The 16472-nt window shown below is 34.3% G+C and overlaps 1 protein-coding gene across 1 annotated transcript in view; it reads left to right on the forward strand.

Moving 5' to 3' along the window:
• The window catches only part of STAU2 (staufen double-stranded RNA binding protein 2), a 286094-nt gene that overhangs the window by 28885 nt on the left and 240737 nt on the right, over positions 1-16472 (forward strand). Inside the window, exons 4-5 of the mRNA XM_082364073.1 lie at positions 2386-2531; positions 13320-13479. Coding sequence (XP_082220199.1) covers positions 2386-2531; positions 13320-13479 — 306 coding nt within the window. The remainder of the gene's footprint in view (positions 1-2385; positions 2532-13319; positions 13480-16472) is intronic.

Here is a 16472-nt window from a genome sequence, read left to right on the forward strand (position 1 = left end):
CATTATTCTTGCTATGCTCCTAATATTTTTTCCATCATAATAGATGAATATGCAGCATTACTAAGTTATGAAAATTGTTATAGTAGCAGTATAAATGCTATTTTAGTGTTATGCAGAATTGACTCATTTTTACCAGCCTTCAGTATTTTCTCATTTTCATTCTTCTTTTGCTTTTTGATATTCAGGTAGCTGTGTTGTCTACTGTACTTGAGTATTTAATGCCATGGTATGCAAGGACCAAAACTGATTATAGTACCAGGTCACCTTGTATTTTATGTAATGACTGACTTTCTGGTACAGTTTATAAAATGTTTATTTGAATGATATACAATGGAATAAGTAAAATGCAGATTTCTTCAACCTCTCTTGACTAATATTCTTTGCCTTTTTTGTGCTGTTCCAAAAAGTAATAATTACTAGGTTTATTTATTTATTTATTTTTGGTTTGTAAGCCACTTAGAATGGTTTAATTGTAGAATTAGCTATCAGCTGTATTGGTCCTACAGTTGATTGCTTAGATTTTTTTTTTTAAACTTATGCCTTATTAGGTATTTGTGTAGTATTGTTATAAAATAATTTCTTAATCATAATGATTGTGATCAAGTTATTGTACCAAATTATTAGTCCTGTAGAGGGTATTAAAAAGAATACTGTTTTCTACATTAAACCTTGCCATAGAAAGTTTATAGATGAAGTTCCTAAAATCAGCTATTTCCATTTATTTAATGTATTCCCTATATATTGTGACTACAGTTTAACTGAGCAGGAAGTAATCCATTTGCATGTTTTATGCTTGGGTTTTAAAGTGTTTTTTAACATTGATTAATGGGAGATGAAAGAAAAACTAAAAAGCGGTTAAATATGTCTGTAAATGAGATGAAGGAAAAATACAGGATAAAATACTGTAGTGTTAGGAAAATATTCTGAAGCTGTAATAATAATTGTGGTAGAATTTAAAATACCATACATTTAAAAATCTTAACCTTATAACAATCTGTGAGTTAGTTAAATAGGATAGATTATTACTCTTATTTTATAGGTAAAGAATAGTAGGCTTAGTAAATTTAAGTAAAAATTATTAAGACATTTCAGGTTAGGGAAGGATTTCCTAAGCCAGAAAAGGCCCAGACCATAAAAGATTGATATTATGCATAAAATAGTCAATAGAAAAAAGGACGGAAGCAGTTCCCAGAAGAGGAAACCCAAATGATCAAAAACAAAGTTTTGTCAAACATCAAATTGTCAGAGATTAAAATATCTGACTATACTGCATGTTTTCAAGGTTGAAGGGAAATAGTAATTCTCATGCTGCCAGGGGAAGGTAATTTGGTACAGTCCTTCTGAGTGCTGTTTGCTAGCGTGTTTTAATTTGTAAGAGTGAAGAATTGGAAACAATCTAAATGTCTACTATCAGTGGGGAGAAGATTAAAAAATTTATGATAAAATATTGTGATGGAAATTATACAGCAGTTAAAAGTAATGCACTGGATCTATGTAAGTTAACTCTCCAAAACATAATGAAAAGTGAAGAAAATTGTGAAAATGATATGTTTATTATATTACTATTTATGTGAACTCTAAAACTACATATATCAATACTGTGTATTTTTTCATGGATATGCATGCATTCATATAAGTGTATTTTAGAATATCCTGGAGGGATATATTTTAAATTCACATAGTGGTAGTTTCTGGAAAAGATAAAGGGAACTTAACTGGAATGTAATACTGTTTTTTCTTTTTTTTTTTTTAAAGTAAGACAAAGCAAACATAGAAAGTGTTAATTTCAGTTCTGGGTGATAAGGGCATGGTCATTTGTTAAATTATTCTTTCTACTTCTTTTCAAAGTTTCAATAAAAAAACAAAAAGAAAAGTTACTAAAAAACAGTAGTTGGGAGAGCTAGTAATTAAACTTAGGACTTGCTTCCCAAGTCTAGAGCTTTTTCAATTAATATGTTGCTTCAGAATGAGAAGGAAAACAAGAAAGATCAAATGATGAAAAAGCAGATAAAATTTAGTTTTATAGCAATAAGAATAAGAATTATGTGTTTATGCTAAAATTTCTTGAGTGGAAAGGAAAGTTACAGGATCAATTAAAAATTATTATAATCTTATATTGTTTTAAATCTTTAAGCATGCTGTTATCATATATATATGTATAGAGAGCAATTTAGGTACTTAGGAAAAAAAGTTACCTTAATTTATTGTTGAAAATGTGATACATATTTCTGTTGCATGTAATGGAAGACTTTAGGTGATTTGAAATTTTTGTATAAAATTCATTAAAATAATTTTATCCAAATATACAATCTGATTTCAATCTAAAAAAGTCAAAACTAGTTTTTCTTCCATTTTGTAAAGTCATTCTTCACAAAAACTTTACAGCCTTTTTATTTACAGCTTCTCTCCAAGATAAAATGGCAAACCCCAAAGAGAAAACTCCAATGTGTCTGGTAAATGAGTTAGCCCGTTTCAATAGAGTCCAACCCCAGTATAAACTTCTGAAAGAAAGAGGGCCTGCTCATTCGAAGGTAAGGTTTTGAAGAGAGGTGGTGAGACATGCTTATCAAAGTCTATCAGATTTATCGTCTCAGGTTTTAATTGTGCTTTTTGGGGGGGAGGGGGTAGTGGATGGTGTAAAGGCTCTTAGTTCTCTACTAAAAATATTTTGCAGTCTGTAACTAAACAATTTTGTAGCTCATTATGGTTTACAGAGCTCTTTCAGAGACAGTACTTCATAAAAACCTTAATGAAACCACATGAGATATGGATTTTTGATTTCCTTTTAAGAAACTCAGGCACGGAAAAGTTAAGTAACTTGCTTTATAGTTCATGAGTGCCAGTGCCAGCGCTTGAACATGTATTCTGTGGCTCGCAAGTACTGTGCTTTTTCCATTACATAGTAACTGCTAACAGAAAAATGGATACAGAGTAAAATATAACAACAGTTACTTAGTGAGATGTCTTTTCCAATATGATTTTTAATTCTAAGATTCACCATTTATAAAATTTGTATATACCAGTTTTGTTGTTATCTATGTATTCAGTTATAATATTCTTTTAAATGGAAAATTGATTTATATTTTTATATAGCCTCATACATATATGTTTTTACGTATACATGTTGCAAAGAAATCTATGACTAATGCATTTATGTTTGAGCTCTATTAATCTGTTTTTAAAAACTCAGTTGTGCACAGATTTCCTTGGCACATTTTTAATCTTGGATATTGGAGATTATGATAATGATTATAAATTTTAGTATACAGTGTGGAAGCAATTGATTCTCTAAAAATTGGTTAATCTTCATAAAGCACAGGATTATTTGTTTTCTAGCATCTCCTTCAAAGTAAGGAAAATAAGATGAAACTGAAATCCATCAATTTTATTCCATATTAGAGGCTTTTATGAAGGATTTCTGGGCAGCCCTTTAATTTGTTCATAATATTTTTTGTTCAGAGAAAAAGGTAGTGGCCTTGGTCTACCTGTCTAGTCTTATATCCTGATCCTCTTCCATTCCCGTTAATCATAGCTATTTCATACTCATTCTTTCTGCCCTTAATCATGTTGAACTGTTTTCATTTCTTATAATGTCTCATGTTTTTTCACATCTTTCAGGTCTGAACACACATCTCACATCTTTCAAACCTTTGTGAAACTTCTCTGCTCCTTCCGCTGGGCCTCCAGCAGGTTCCGACTTTCTTAGTTGTAGTCGTTACTGTGCTGTGGTACCATGATATTTGTTGGTCATTATTATTGTATGAGACTGAGCTTATTTAGGGTAAGAAACATTTTATTCTTCTACAGTTCATGGTTCCTCTAGTATGTGTCCTCTTTGCTTCTCATGGCCAATTCCAGGTATTCTTCCTTGAGATAGACCCCCAGGTTTGAATTTCATGTTAATAGACTAACCCCCAATGTAACATCACAGTAGTCATTTGCTGACCTCTGGGTGATTCCATCACATTTCTCACGGCTCACTTTCACTCTCTACAATACTCATCCTGTTTTAATTTTTGATGATATCATTGTCTAAATGATGGTTGTTCCAACATGCTGACATTTCAGTTTCTTGCATGTCTCCAATTATCTTGTCTTCCACTCTCCTTCAGCCACTCATTCCTGTGATCACATTCTTGATTTTATCATTACCAATAACTGCAAGACCCTCCATAATTATAATCTCAAGCATTCATTCGTCTCTGACACCTATTTCATTCCCTCTAGTAGTCTGACTTCAATAGTCCTTCCACACCACAAATCCATTGATTCCACCACCTTTTTACTATTTCTTACTTCCCTCAGTCCTCACATGTTTCTTTATCTAGCTTAAATTCCATATGCTTTGTATGTACCCTCAACTCTCTTCCCCCCTTGGTTAGTACATGCTTAGCAAAATCCCAACCCAAATCCCAACTCTGCCTTCCCTTCTGAGTTACAGATGAACGACTTGTAGAGGCCAACCCCTCTATTTCTGTACTAAATCCCAACCCTTCTCACCTATTCAAGGTCATTCCTCCAGCTTTCTCTCCCCTCCCCTCCCTTAACTTTCTTCTGTGTCATTAAATTCCCCTTCTAATGGACCAGGTTTGTTGTGGTCCACATTCTTTTTTCTAGACAGTCCCAGATTCCCTTGGGTTTTAAGGAGATCTAGAGATCCCTTTGCCAACCTACACCTACTGCTCTGGGTGCTTTGGTCACAGACCACACCATTTAGCCTGTTGCTCATTTTTAAAGAGTGAGTACTAGAATAATTAGCATATTCTTGAATGAAAGATAGTATTTATGAGTCTAAATAGTATTAGTTAATAATTATTGTTAATATTAATTGGCTAGGTCTGGATCCTTTTTGTGGAAAGCAAAGTCCTTTGCATTTATGCATGTCTACCAGTGGTTTTAAGTGAGATATAAACCGTATTTTAATGAGATATAAACTGTATTTTAAGTGAGATATAAACTGTATTTTAATGAAATAAATGATTATCTCTGGCATGAAAAATTTAAACCTAGGCCCAACTCATTAATTTTCTTGGGACATTAACCAGTTATATGGCAATTTCCATATATATGCATATATATTTTACACACACACACACACACACACACACACACACACACACACACACACTTACAGTAGTGGTTTTCAGCCTTGGCTATTCATTGGAATCACCAAGGGATTTTAAAATTTAAAAAAATACTTATGCCTGAGTCTCACTCCCAGAAATTCTAATTTAAGTGGTCTTGGATGAGGCCTAGACATCAGGATTTTTTTAAAGCTCTCAAAAAACCCAGATGTGCATCCAGAGTTGAGAAACACAGGATAGAGATGAATGTCTTCAGGGTGGTATAGAATTGTCTTCTTATACACACTTCATGGGAGGTAGTGATCTATCTACATGCTTTCTTCTTTCCTCCATTGAGTCTTACAGAATGTGAACAACTTGTAGAACTTTTAATGTGTGACTATTAAATAAAAAATATATATATTAAAAAAATTATTTATTTATTTATTTATTTACTTTTGGCTGCATAGGGTCTTCATTGCTGCGCGCGGGCTTTCTCTAGTTGCGGTGAGCAGGGGCTACTCTTCGTTGTGGTGCTTGGGCTTCTCATTGTGATGGCTTCTCTTTTTGCGGAGCACCACTGGGTCTAGGCACGCGGGCTTCAGTAGTTGTGGCACGTGAACTTCAGTAGTTTTGGCTCGCGGGCTCTAGAGCGCAGGCTCAGTAGTTGTGGTGCATGGGCTTAGTTGCTCCGCGGCATGTGGGATCTTCCCGGACCAGGGATCGAACCTGTGTCCCCTGCATTGGCAGGCGGATTCTTATCCACTGCGCCACCAGGGAAGCCCTAAATAAAAAATATTTTAATGTTTGCCTTGTCCCCTTTTGTTTTTATACTCACTTTTTAATTGAACTCTGAAGTAATTTGTTACACCTTATATTAACGTGAGTTACTATAACATTGCTGTATCTCTTAAGAACCTAAATCCAGTTCTTTATTTTTCCTATGAATTGTTTTGATTTTCTCAAATCTCAGAAGACTATTATAATATAGAGTATAAGGAAGAGAGCCATGAATGACATAAAGTGGTATTTTCTTTTTTTACTTTATTTCCCTATTTTGATGAGTTGTGTATGTGCACGGCTAAGTGTTAAGAAAACTGCTCTCGTACTAACACTTTGAGAAGGTTTACTTTGGAATAGATATCACTGAGGGAGGCAGTATTACCCAGTGGCCTTGAAGCGAAGTGGTCTTTTTTTTTTTTTTTTTTAAATTCTTGCTAGATTTACCAAGCATGATCTTTGCCCTGCATTATCCAGCTTGTGTGGCCTTGAACAACTAATTTAGAATCTCAGCTTTCTCATCTGCAATTTGAGAACTATAATACCTATTCTAGTGTAGTATAATGGAATGATGATTTGTAAATTTTCAGCAATTATGTTGATGATGGAGGTACCCAGATAATTGTCTCATTGCATGTTAGTTGTATATAGGATTAAAAAATCCTTGGTAAAATGTCTATTGAGTATTTATAATATGACAGACACTGTTCCTTATTGGAGCTTTCTACTCTGCTGTTTTCTGTGATGCCTCTCTTTGTATACTCTGGATTCAAGTCCTTTATTAGATATGTGCTTTGCAATTATTTCCGCTTCTTTGTGGCTTATCTTTTTTTAACATTGTCTTTTGAAGAGCAGTAATTGTTAATTTTGATGAACTCCAGTTTATCCATTTGTTCTCTTATAGATTTTTGCTTTTGGTATTATATCTAAGAAATCTTTGCCCCGTTAAAGGTCATAAGATTTTCTTCTGTGCTTTCTTCTGGATGTTATATAGTTTAAGTTTTTACATTTGGGTCTTATATTTAGGTCTAATTGCCACTTTGAGTTAATTTTTATATATGTTGAGTTATGGAACAAGATATATGTATATATTTTTGCATATGGATGTCCAGTTGTTGAAGAGATTTTCCTTTCCTTACTGCATTGCCTTGGCACCTTTGTCAAAAATCAGCTGTCCATATATATGTTTGTTTATTTCTGGACTCTGTTCTGTTGGTCTATTTTCCTATCTTTATGCAAATACTATGCTGTTTTGATTACTGTAGCTTTATAATCTGGTAGTACCAGCCCTCTAATTTTGTTCTTCATTTTCAGAATTGCTTTGGCTATTCAACATCCTTTGCATTTTCATATGAATTTTAAAGTCAGCATGTCCATTCTATAAAGCACCTTGCTGGGATTTTGGATAGAATTGCAATTAATTTATAGCTCAATTTGGGGAAAATTAATATGTTAGAAAAACTGAGTCTTCCAACCTATCAACAGAGTATCTCTTATTTATTTAGATATTCTTTAATTTCTGTCAACAATATTTTGTAGTTTTCAGTGGACAGGTATTTCTCATCTTTAGGTTTATCTCTATTTCATATTTTTGATGCTATTTTAAGTGGTATTGTTTTTCAAATTTCAATTTATAATTCTTATTAAACATTGCTAGTGTATAAAAATACACTGATATTTTTCTGTTTTATATACTTTATTTTATACATATTAAAGCATTGAAATATATGTATAACATTTGTGTATAAATATACATGTATGAGAGTATGTAGAATAAAAGTGCGAATACAGAAATCAGAAAATTCCTACTTTTTCCATTGTAGGTTAACTTTCTTTGATACTGTGAAATAGTGGTAAAAATAACTGCCTCTCTAATATAGGGACTCTGCACAGTGCCTAAGAATTTAGAAGAGAGAGAAATATATCAGATTACTTTTATATTACATTAAAATTTTTTTTCTAAAAATTTTGGATACAATTTTAAAGGTTACTTTCCATTTACAGTTATTACAAAATATTGGCTATATTCCCCATGTTATACAATACATCCTTGAGCCTATCTTACACCCAGTAGTTTGTACCTTCCACTCCCCCATCCTTACATTACCCCTTCCCCACTCCCTACTGGTAACCACTAGTTTGTTTTCTATATCTGTGTCTTCAAAAATACACTGATTTTTCTATATTGATCTAGCATCTTGCAGTCTTGCTAAACTCACTTATTAGTTCTAGTAGCCTTTTTCTTTCTTTTTTTTTTTTTAAGATTCTGGTCGGTGTCCCACAGCCTATTTGTAAATAAAGACAATTTTAAATCTTACTTTCCAATCTGAATGTCTTTTATTTATTTCTCTTGCCTAATTGCATTGGCTAGAACTTACAGTGCAATGTTGAATAAAAGTAGTGAGAGCAGATATCTCTAACTTGACTTTATGGGCAGTCATTCAGTTTTTCTTCATTAATTGTGATTTTAGATGTAGCTTTTTCTGTAGATGCCTTTAATCAGATTGAGGAAATTCTTCTTTATTTTATTTTTTTATTATTATTTTTTTTTGCTGAGAGTTTTAACATGAATAGATCTTGGTTTTTGTCACATGGTTCTTCTACATTGATTGAGATGGTCATATGATTTTTCCATTTTTAATCTCTTAGTATTGTGAGTTACATTGATTGACTCTCAAATGTAGAATCAACCCTTGCCTTCCTGGGATAAAATGCTTGATTATAAAGTATTATCTCATTTCTATATTGATAGATTCCATTTGTTAATATTTTGTTAAGGATTTTTATGTTTATCTTTATGAGAGGTATTGGTGTGTAGTTTTATTTTGTTTTCGCTGGTAGTATCTTATTCTGGTTTTGGTATCAAGGTAATGCTAGCTTCATAGAATAAGTTGAGAGGTGTTCCTTCTGATTCAAGTTTTGGGAAGAGTTTTTGTAAATTGGCATTATTTCTTTCTTAAATGTATGGTAGAATTTATCATCAAAACCATCTGGGTCTGGGGTTTTCTTTGTGGAAAGATTTTAAATTACAGATTGAATTTCCTTAACATGTATAATGCTGTTCAGGTTACCTGTTTCTTCTTGAATGAGCTTTAGTAACTGTGGCTTTTAAGAACTTATGTTGTTGAGTTTATTGGCATAAAGCTGTTAAAAAATATATTCCCTTGTTTCTTTTTAATATTTTAAGAATCTGTAGTGATGTCACCTCTCTCATTCCTGATACTGGTAATTTGTGGCTTCTCTTTTTTTCATGATTAGTCTGCACAGAGGTTTACAAATTTTATTGATCTTTGCGAAGTACCAGCTTTTGGTTTTATTGATTTTTTTTCTCTATTATTTTTCTATATTTATTTTCTTATGTTTGCTTTTACGTTTATTATGTTTTTTCCTATTTACCTCAGGTTCGATTTACTCTTTTTCTGGTTTCTTTAGATTAAAGCTGAAGTTAACTTACTTGAGACCTTACTTCTTCTCTAGTGTAGGCATTTAGTGCTAGAAATTTCCCTTTAGTACTGTTTTAGCAGTGTCATCTTTTGAAACGTAGAGTTTTCATTTTCATTCAGTTTAAAATACTTTCTATTTTCCCCTTGGTTTCTTCTTTTACCCATAGGTTATTTAGAAATGTGTTATGTAGCTTCGAAATATTTGGAGATTTTCCAGAGATCTTTCTGTTATTATTTTCTAATTTAATTCCATTGTGGTCGGAGAGCATACTGTTCATCACTTGACTCCTTAGAATTTGTTGTGACTTGCTTTATGGTCCAGAATATTGTCTGTCTTGGTAAATTTTTTGTGAGAAATTGAGAACAAATGTATATTTGCTCTTCTTGGGTAGAGTGTTTTAAAAACATTGCAATCAGGTTATGTTGGTTGATAGTGTTGTTCAGGTCTACTATATTCCTCCTGTTGCCTGCTTGGTCATTGTTATATCAATTATTGGGAGAGAGGTATTGAATCTCTGACTTTAATTGTGGATTCTTTATTTCTCTTTGCAGTCTGTTAGTTTTTGCTTCATGTATTTTGAAACTCTGTTATAAGTCACCCAAGTGTTTAAGATTGTTAATCCTCTTCTTGATTAACTAGCCCCTTTATCATTATGAAATGACCTTTGTTATCACTGGTAGTAGTCTTTGCTCTGGAATCTACTTTGTCTGATATTTATATAACCATTCTGACCTTTCATTGCTTTATGTTATCATGATATAGTTTTTTCTATCCCATTGCTTTTTTTTTTTTTTTTTAAATCATCACCTTTTTTGACCAGGATTCTTTCTTTCTTAATTTATTTATTTATGGCTGTGTTGGGTCTTCGCTTCTGTGCGAGGGCTTTCTCCAGCTGCGGCAAGCGGGGGCCACTCTTCATCGCGGTGCGCAGGCCTCTCATCATCGTGGCCTCTCTTGTTGCGGAGCACAGGCTCCAGACGTGCAGGCTCAGCAATCGTGGCTCACGGGCCCAGCTGCTCCGCGGCATGTGGGATCCTCCCAGACCAGGGCTCGAACCCGTGTCCCCTGCATTGGCAGGCAGATTCTCAACCACTGCGCCACCAGGGAAGCCCTATCCCATTGCTTTTAAACCATGTGTCTTTATAGTTGAAGGTAGCATACAGTTGGATTTTGTTTTTTTATCCAGTTTGACAATCTCTACATTTCAAATGGGGGCATCTACACAATTTTGTTTTAATTTTCACAACCATTCTCTGTGTTCTTATTACCCCACTTTCACTAAAGAAGTAAGAAAACAGAAGGAAAGAATTAACTTCCCTAATGTTACACATAGTAAATGGTGGATTGTGACTTCAGCTCATAAACAGTATGTCCCAGGAGTCCTACTCAAAATTATAAAATTTTTATTGTAGTGGGACTCTTTTTTTTCTCTCCAGTTTTATTGAGATATAATTGACATAAAATGTTGTACTAGTTTTAGGTGTACAATGTAGTGGGATTCTTAAGAGGTTTCAGAAAAGCAGAGGATAGACTTGGATACATTTGCATTTTATAGAATATTCATGTTGGTGATGGCGCGGTTTGTGGGATCTTAGTTCCCCAACCAGGGATCAAACCCAGGCCTCAGCAGTGAAAGTGCGGAGTACTAACCCACTGGACCACCAGGGAATTCCCAAGAAGGATAGTTTGAATGGGAAAGTCTTATGTTAAAGGAGTGATATTAGGATGGTCTTGTAGTAATTTAGGAGAGGGATACATTGATACTCTTCACTAAGACATTGGCAAACATTACAAAGAAAGGGCAGATCTGAAAAATATTTTTGAAGTTGAATCAGCTGGATGCAGGGGGAGAATGCAGAGAGAAATGGAGCAGACAAGGAAGACCATTCAAAGGTGTCTGGCCAGTAAGACTGGGAAAGTGATGACATCTGGAAGATTAGGAGGCAGGAAATCTGAGTTTATAGGGGCTTTAGACTAAGGTGGTGACAACAGAAATAGCAAGGAACAGTTCTGAGGTGTTGTTAAATAAGTCTTAGGAAAGCAAGGATAAACAAAGAAGCTATTGAGGTTTTGAACCTGAATTAATGGAAGAATAATGGATGGAACATTCTGGAGCATGAACTGATTTTGAGGAGAATGGGAGAGATAATGTATTCTTTGTGGCAGAGTTCTTTGTTATATACTGTAATTTGAAAGCCAAAAGACCTAGTCATTGAAAAATCATTTTAAAATTGGGTAAATGAATTAAAGATATGTTTTTGGTAAAAATTTTAAACTGAATCAGAATAAAAGAAAAATTATTCGCTTTTAATAGATATGTACATATTTTGAATTTCAAATGATTATAAATATTTTCAACTCTGTATTTTGAAAAATTGAAAACCTACAGGAAAAATTGAAAGAGCAGTATAATGGATCTTTCAGATTTACTAATCATTAAGTTATTTACTGCATTGCTACATTTACTTTTCTTGCTCCTTCTGTATAAATACATACTTTTTCCTTGAACAATTTGAAAATAAATTTTAACCATCATGACATTTTACCCTTAAATACTTGTATATCTATCTTGTAAGACCAAAGACATTCTTCTTCATAACCATAGTACTATAATCACTCAAGAAATTTAAACTTGACTGAGTTTGTTTAGTACATTATAGCCTATAGTCAAATTTCCCTGGTTGTTCTCTAAATGCCTTTTATACTTTTCTTCCCAGTACGAATCCAGTCAGGGATCATACATTGTACTTTATTACACCCTATCATGTCTCTTCAGCATCCTTTAATCTAGGACAGCCCCCTTGCATTCTTTTGTTTGGTTTTTTCTTTCATAATATTGACAGTTTTGAAGAGTTTAGGTCAGTTGTCTTATAGAATATACCATAACCCAGATCTGCCTGATTGTTTCCCTATGATTAGATTCAGGGTAAACATTTTTAGCCGAGAATGCTACATACTTCTCATTGCATCATATCAGGAGGCACATGATGTCCCTTTGAATGATTATTGATGATGCTAACTTTAATCACTCTGTTGTTAAAGGTATTTTCTACCTGAGTTCTTTCCTGCAAAGACATTTATTTCTTCATAATTCATAAGTATTTTGAGGTTCATACTTTGTATTCCTACAAAGTAGTAAGCTGTCTGTGGAGTAAAACAGCGGATTGTATGTGTATCCTGTAACTGATCCTAAATTTTAAAGGTGAACAATAGGTTTTTGAATGCATATGGAAATCTGGTGTAAATGGAACGTTAGGATGTGCAAGGGGAAGGGTGGGTGTGAAATGAAGATGGACAGGTGGCTCCTTTGTGCCATGTTACAAGGGGAACAATCGAAGGTTTTTAACCTGGTGGTGTTTGGAGTGATGCAATTGGATTTGAGTTTTCAAAAGATAGTTCGATTTAGCAGCAGTCAGTTGGGAGATTATTATATCTAAGCTAAGATGATGAAAGACTGTATCTAGTGCAGCAGTGTCACTGGCAGAGAGAGGAAGGAGATTTGAGAAATATTCATGAGGTTAAAATTGACTGAATTTGGTGACTGGTTAAAGGTTGGTTGTGGAGGATTGAGAGTTCCTTGGTGACAGAATATTTAATTGGATTTCCTGACTCACTGACTAGATTGTGCTAAGTATAAAGTTTAAGGAATTAGATTTTGTAAAAGTTACAGAGACAGGACCTTTTGGATTCTCGTATAGTTTCTCTTACTCTTTGTTCTTATTCTGCTTTTTTGAGGACTATTTGACTGACATTAACAGTATGATTCCATTTAGGGAAGCGATTTCTTCTTGATATATTCTACCCAACATGTACGCTTAGAGCTGCCGTTAAGCCTTCGGATAGAACCGAATTTGGCACAATCTCTTAAAATTCGTTCACTAGTTAGAATAAGATTTTTGTTGCAAATGATCTGTAAGCTCAACTCTAGCTCTAAAATTTTGATTCTGTGGTGTATCTATTTTTCTCTCAGACAGCACACTTTATTTTCTGAAAAATTTCAATGTTTTCTTTGTCTCTGTATGTTTTTCCAAGATGTTCTCAGTGCAGCTGAGTCTTGGGGAGCAGACATGGGAATCCGAAGGGAGCAGTATAAAGAAGGCCCAGCAAGCTGTCGCTAACAAAGCTTTGACTGAATCTACGCTTCCCAAACCAGTTCAGAAGCCACCCAAAAGCAGTGTTAACAATAACCCAGGTATGGCCCTGACTTGTTTCCTCCTGTTGTCATCTTCTGCATGTGCTGTTCTCTGTGTTTTCCTTCATACAGGCCCATTGCATAGTCAACAGGTATTGACAGCACAGATGGTAAAGACAGCCGAATAATAACTGAAGGTGAGAGAATGGAGACGGTAATTGTAATTATTTTAAAAATTTGCTTTAGTGGATACTCTAAAGGTGCATTATTTACTTTTTATGTGTGATAAAAAGACATTTGGATACAAAGAACAGAAAATAGGACTGAGTTTTTTTTCCTAAAGCAAAGATAGAAATGATCAATTTCTCTTTCTAAATATATAATATATAATTTAATAATTAAAAATAGTTATTCTTTATTTTAGTTTAATAGAAAATAATAAAATTAGCCCTAAGCATCTTATTATTTTATTTGTTCATGTAGGAATGGTTGCCATTTACATTTAGAACATTCATATGGAGTTTAAGAAACCCACAAATCCAAAAAACCCACCTGTGTGTAATATACTACTAAGTAAATGAGTGTTCTAATTTTAAGCTCCTAAGAATAATTTTAAAAAGTTGTTCTAATTGCATGCATTACCAAAAACATTATACGTCCAGTTGCCTATTGGGAAGCGCAAACCTGTATCAGACACAGTGCATGAATTGGTAGCCTCAAATTAATAAAGTTCCATAAGTTTAGTGCCAGCCCTGTGTCCATTCACTCATCTGTTAACCTATTAATGCAAGTGGTTACCTTCTGACCGATACTGCTTTAGGTGGAGTACTTTTGTGATGGAGTGAACAAAGACATTTTGCCTGCCAGCAGTGACTCGGTAGTCTGTTGAATTACAGCTCACATGCTTCTGCTCACAGTCAGGTCGGACACTTCTTTCCCACGTGGCACGTGTTAGGCAGACAGTCTCCTCTTGCAAGGACTGCTTTTTCCAGAACTCCATGACTTTCCTAGTAGTAGTCCTTTTGCATCTGTTCAGCTGATTCCAGTATTTATTAAGTATGGGTAAATAAGCCAAAATATTACGATAATAAAGAAAAAACACCAATTCAGCTTGAAGCTGGTAAGAGGCTATCTACTTTTTTAACTTTTAAAACTCTCTTCAAATTACTGGTTGATCATTAGCACCACACCACCACCTCTATTTATTAAGCATTTGTTTTAATATATCTAAGAGTTATAAACCATTGTCCTTTGCTGTGAGGATTTTAGTCATTTACATAAAACATGTAACTCAGTGGTAAAGATTAAGTACCAAGTGAGTAATAATAGGCAGCAGTATTATAAGTAATGATAAACATGGACTGAAGTAGATGAGGTGAGATACAGGTCATGAATAGAGAGTAGGCAGGTATAGAGGAGAGAAAAGAATATTCCAGGCTGAGGAATACGATGAGGAAGTGCATTGGAACAGGAATCTGGATGATGGGTTTTGCAAAAAAAATTTTTTTTGTAGACGGTTTTTAATTAGAGCAGGTAAGTGGCTAGTAAGAGACAAGACTAGAGATGTAGTTAGAAAGTAGATTGTGATGGACTTGACTGCAGCTTTAGGAGATAAATTTTATCCATAGTTTGGATTAATTTTCACGAGCAGGTGGATGATGTGTTTAAAAGAGCAGTTTAGGAAGTTGAGTTTGACATGTGAATGGGAGGTGGAAAATACCAAAAGCAAAATCAGTTAGGAAACCACTGCCATAGTTTACGGGTGAAGAAAGAAAAGAAACACATGTGCAGGGAATGCTGTTGCCCCCTCCTCTGCTGGAATATTGGCATGGCAGTTGGAATGGACAGAAGGACAAGTGTTACTGACCCACTGGTGGAAGCCATGCTTGTGGACCAGCCCCCCAGGGCAGATGCTGTGAAGCGAGAGCAGTTGTGTGCTGAGCTTTGGGTCAGGTCCACTTCCAAGGGTTGTAGCCGGAGGTAAACTAGCAAAGGAGTTAGAGGAAGGAAACAGGAGAGAGTCTGGCTCACTGGCCTTTCAGACCAGTGGAGATAAGAGTTTCCACCATGGAATGCTGCAGTGAGCTGACAGAATGAGTAGATTTTGGGGGGTAAATTTTAATTTTATTTCTTTTTATTTTTTTGTATGACATTGTACACGTTTATTCATTGTTGAGGTAAATTTTTAAAATAAAATATAATATTATGTTCTGGCAGGTGCACAAATTATGGTTTTTGAGCCTTGATGGCGTTTTACACTGTGAACACTTTGCAGGCTTTACCAGTGCCTCAGAAGCCTCCCTCATGCCCTCTTTTGGTGGTTAAACATCTCCTAAGGAACCACTCTTCTTCTCTCTGTCATCCTAGATTTGTTGTGCCTGCTTGTTGGAATCATGCATCATACTGTTTTGTGATAGCTTGTTTTTCTCAATGTCATGTTTGTGGGATTCATTGTGTTGTGTGTTAACAGTCTAGTATTTCTTTGCTATGTAGTATCCCACTGCAGGGATATACCACAATTTACTTATTCATTATACTAATGGTGGACATTTGGGTTGCTTCTAGTTTGGGGCTGTTAGAAGTAAGATTGCTATGAACATTCTTGTATGTATACATTTTTGTTGGCGATGTAGCTAGGATTGGAATTGTTGGGTCGTAGGTTATGCATGTTTTCAGTGTTAATACATAATGTCAGATTTATCACATTTCCCTAGCAGTATATGAGAGCTTTCCACATCCTTGTCAATATAGGGTATCTTAAAATTTCTACCTATTCTTCTGGGGATATAGTAGTATTTCATTGTGGTTTTAATTTGCATTTCCCTAATAATTAAAGTGATCACCTTTTCATATGCCTGTTGGCATTAGGGTGTTCTCTGCTGTTGATATATTTTTCCTGTTAAGAAACTGCCTTGTCAGTTTTAAATTTTTTCCATGTTTTATTGACTTATAGGGTTCTTACATATTCTGGTTTAATATACTTTGTCAGATATGTGTATGGCAAATATCTCCATATTCCTAATGGTGCATTTTGATGAACATAAATTTTTATA

The sequence above is a fragment of the Balaenoptera borealis genome (assembly GCF_965194805.1).
Source record: "Balaenoptera borealis genome assembly, chromosome: 17".
Lineage (NCBI taxonomy): Eukaryota > Metazoa > Chordata > Mammalia > Artiodactyla > Balaenopteridae > Balaenoptera > Balaenoptera borealis.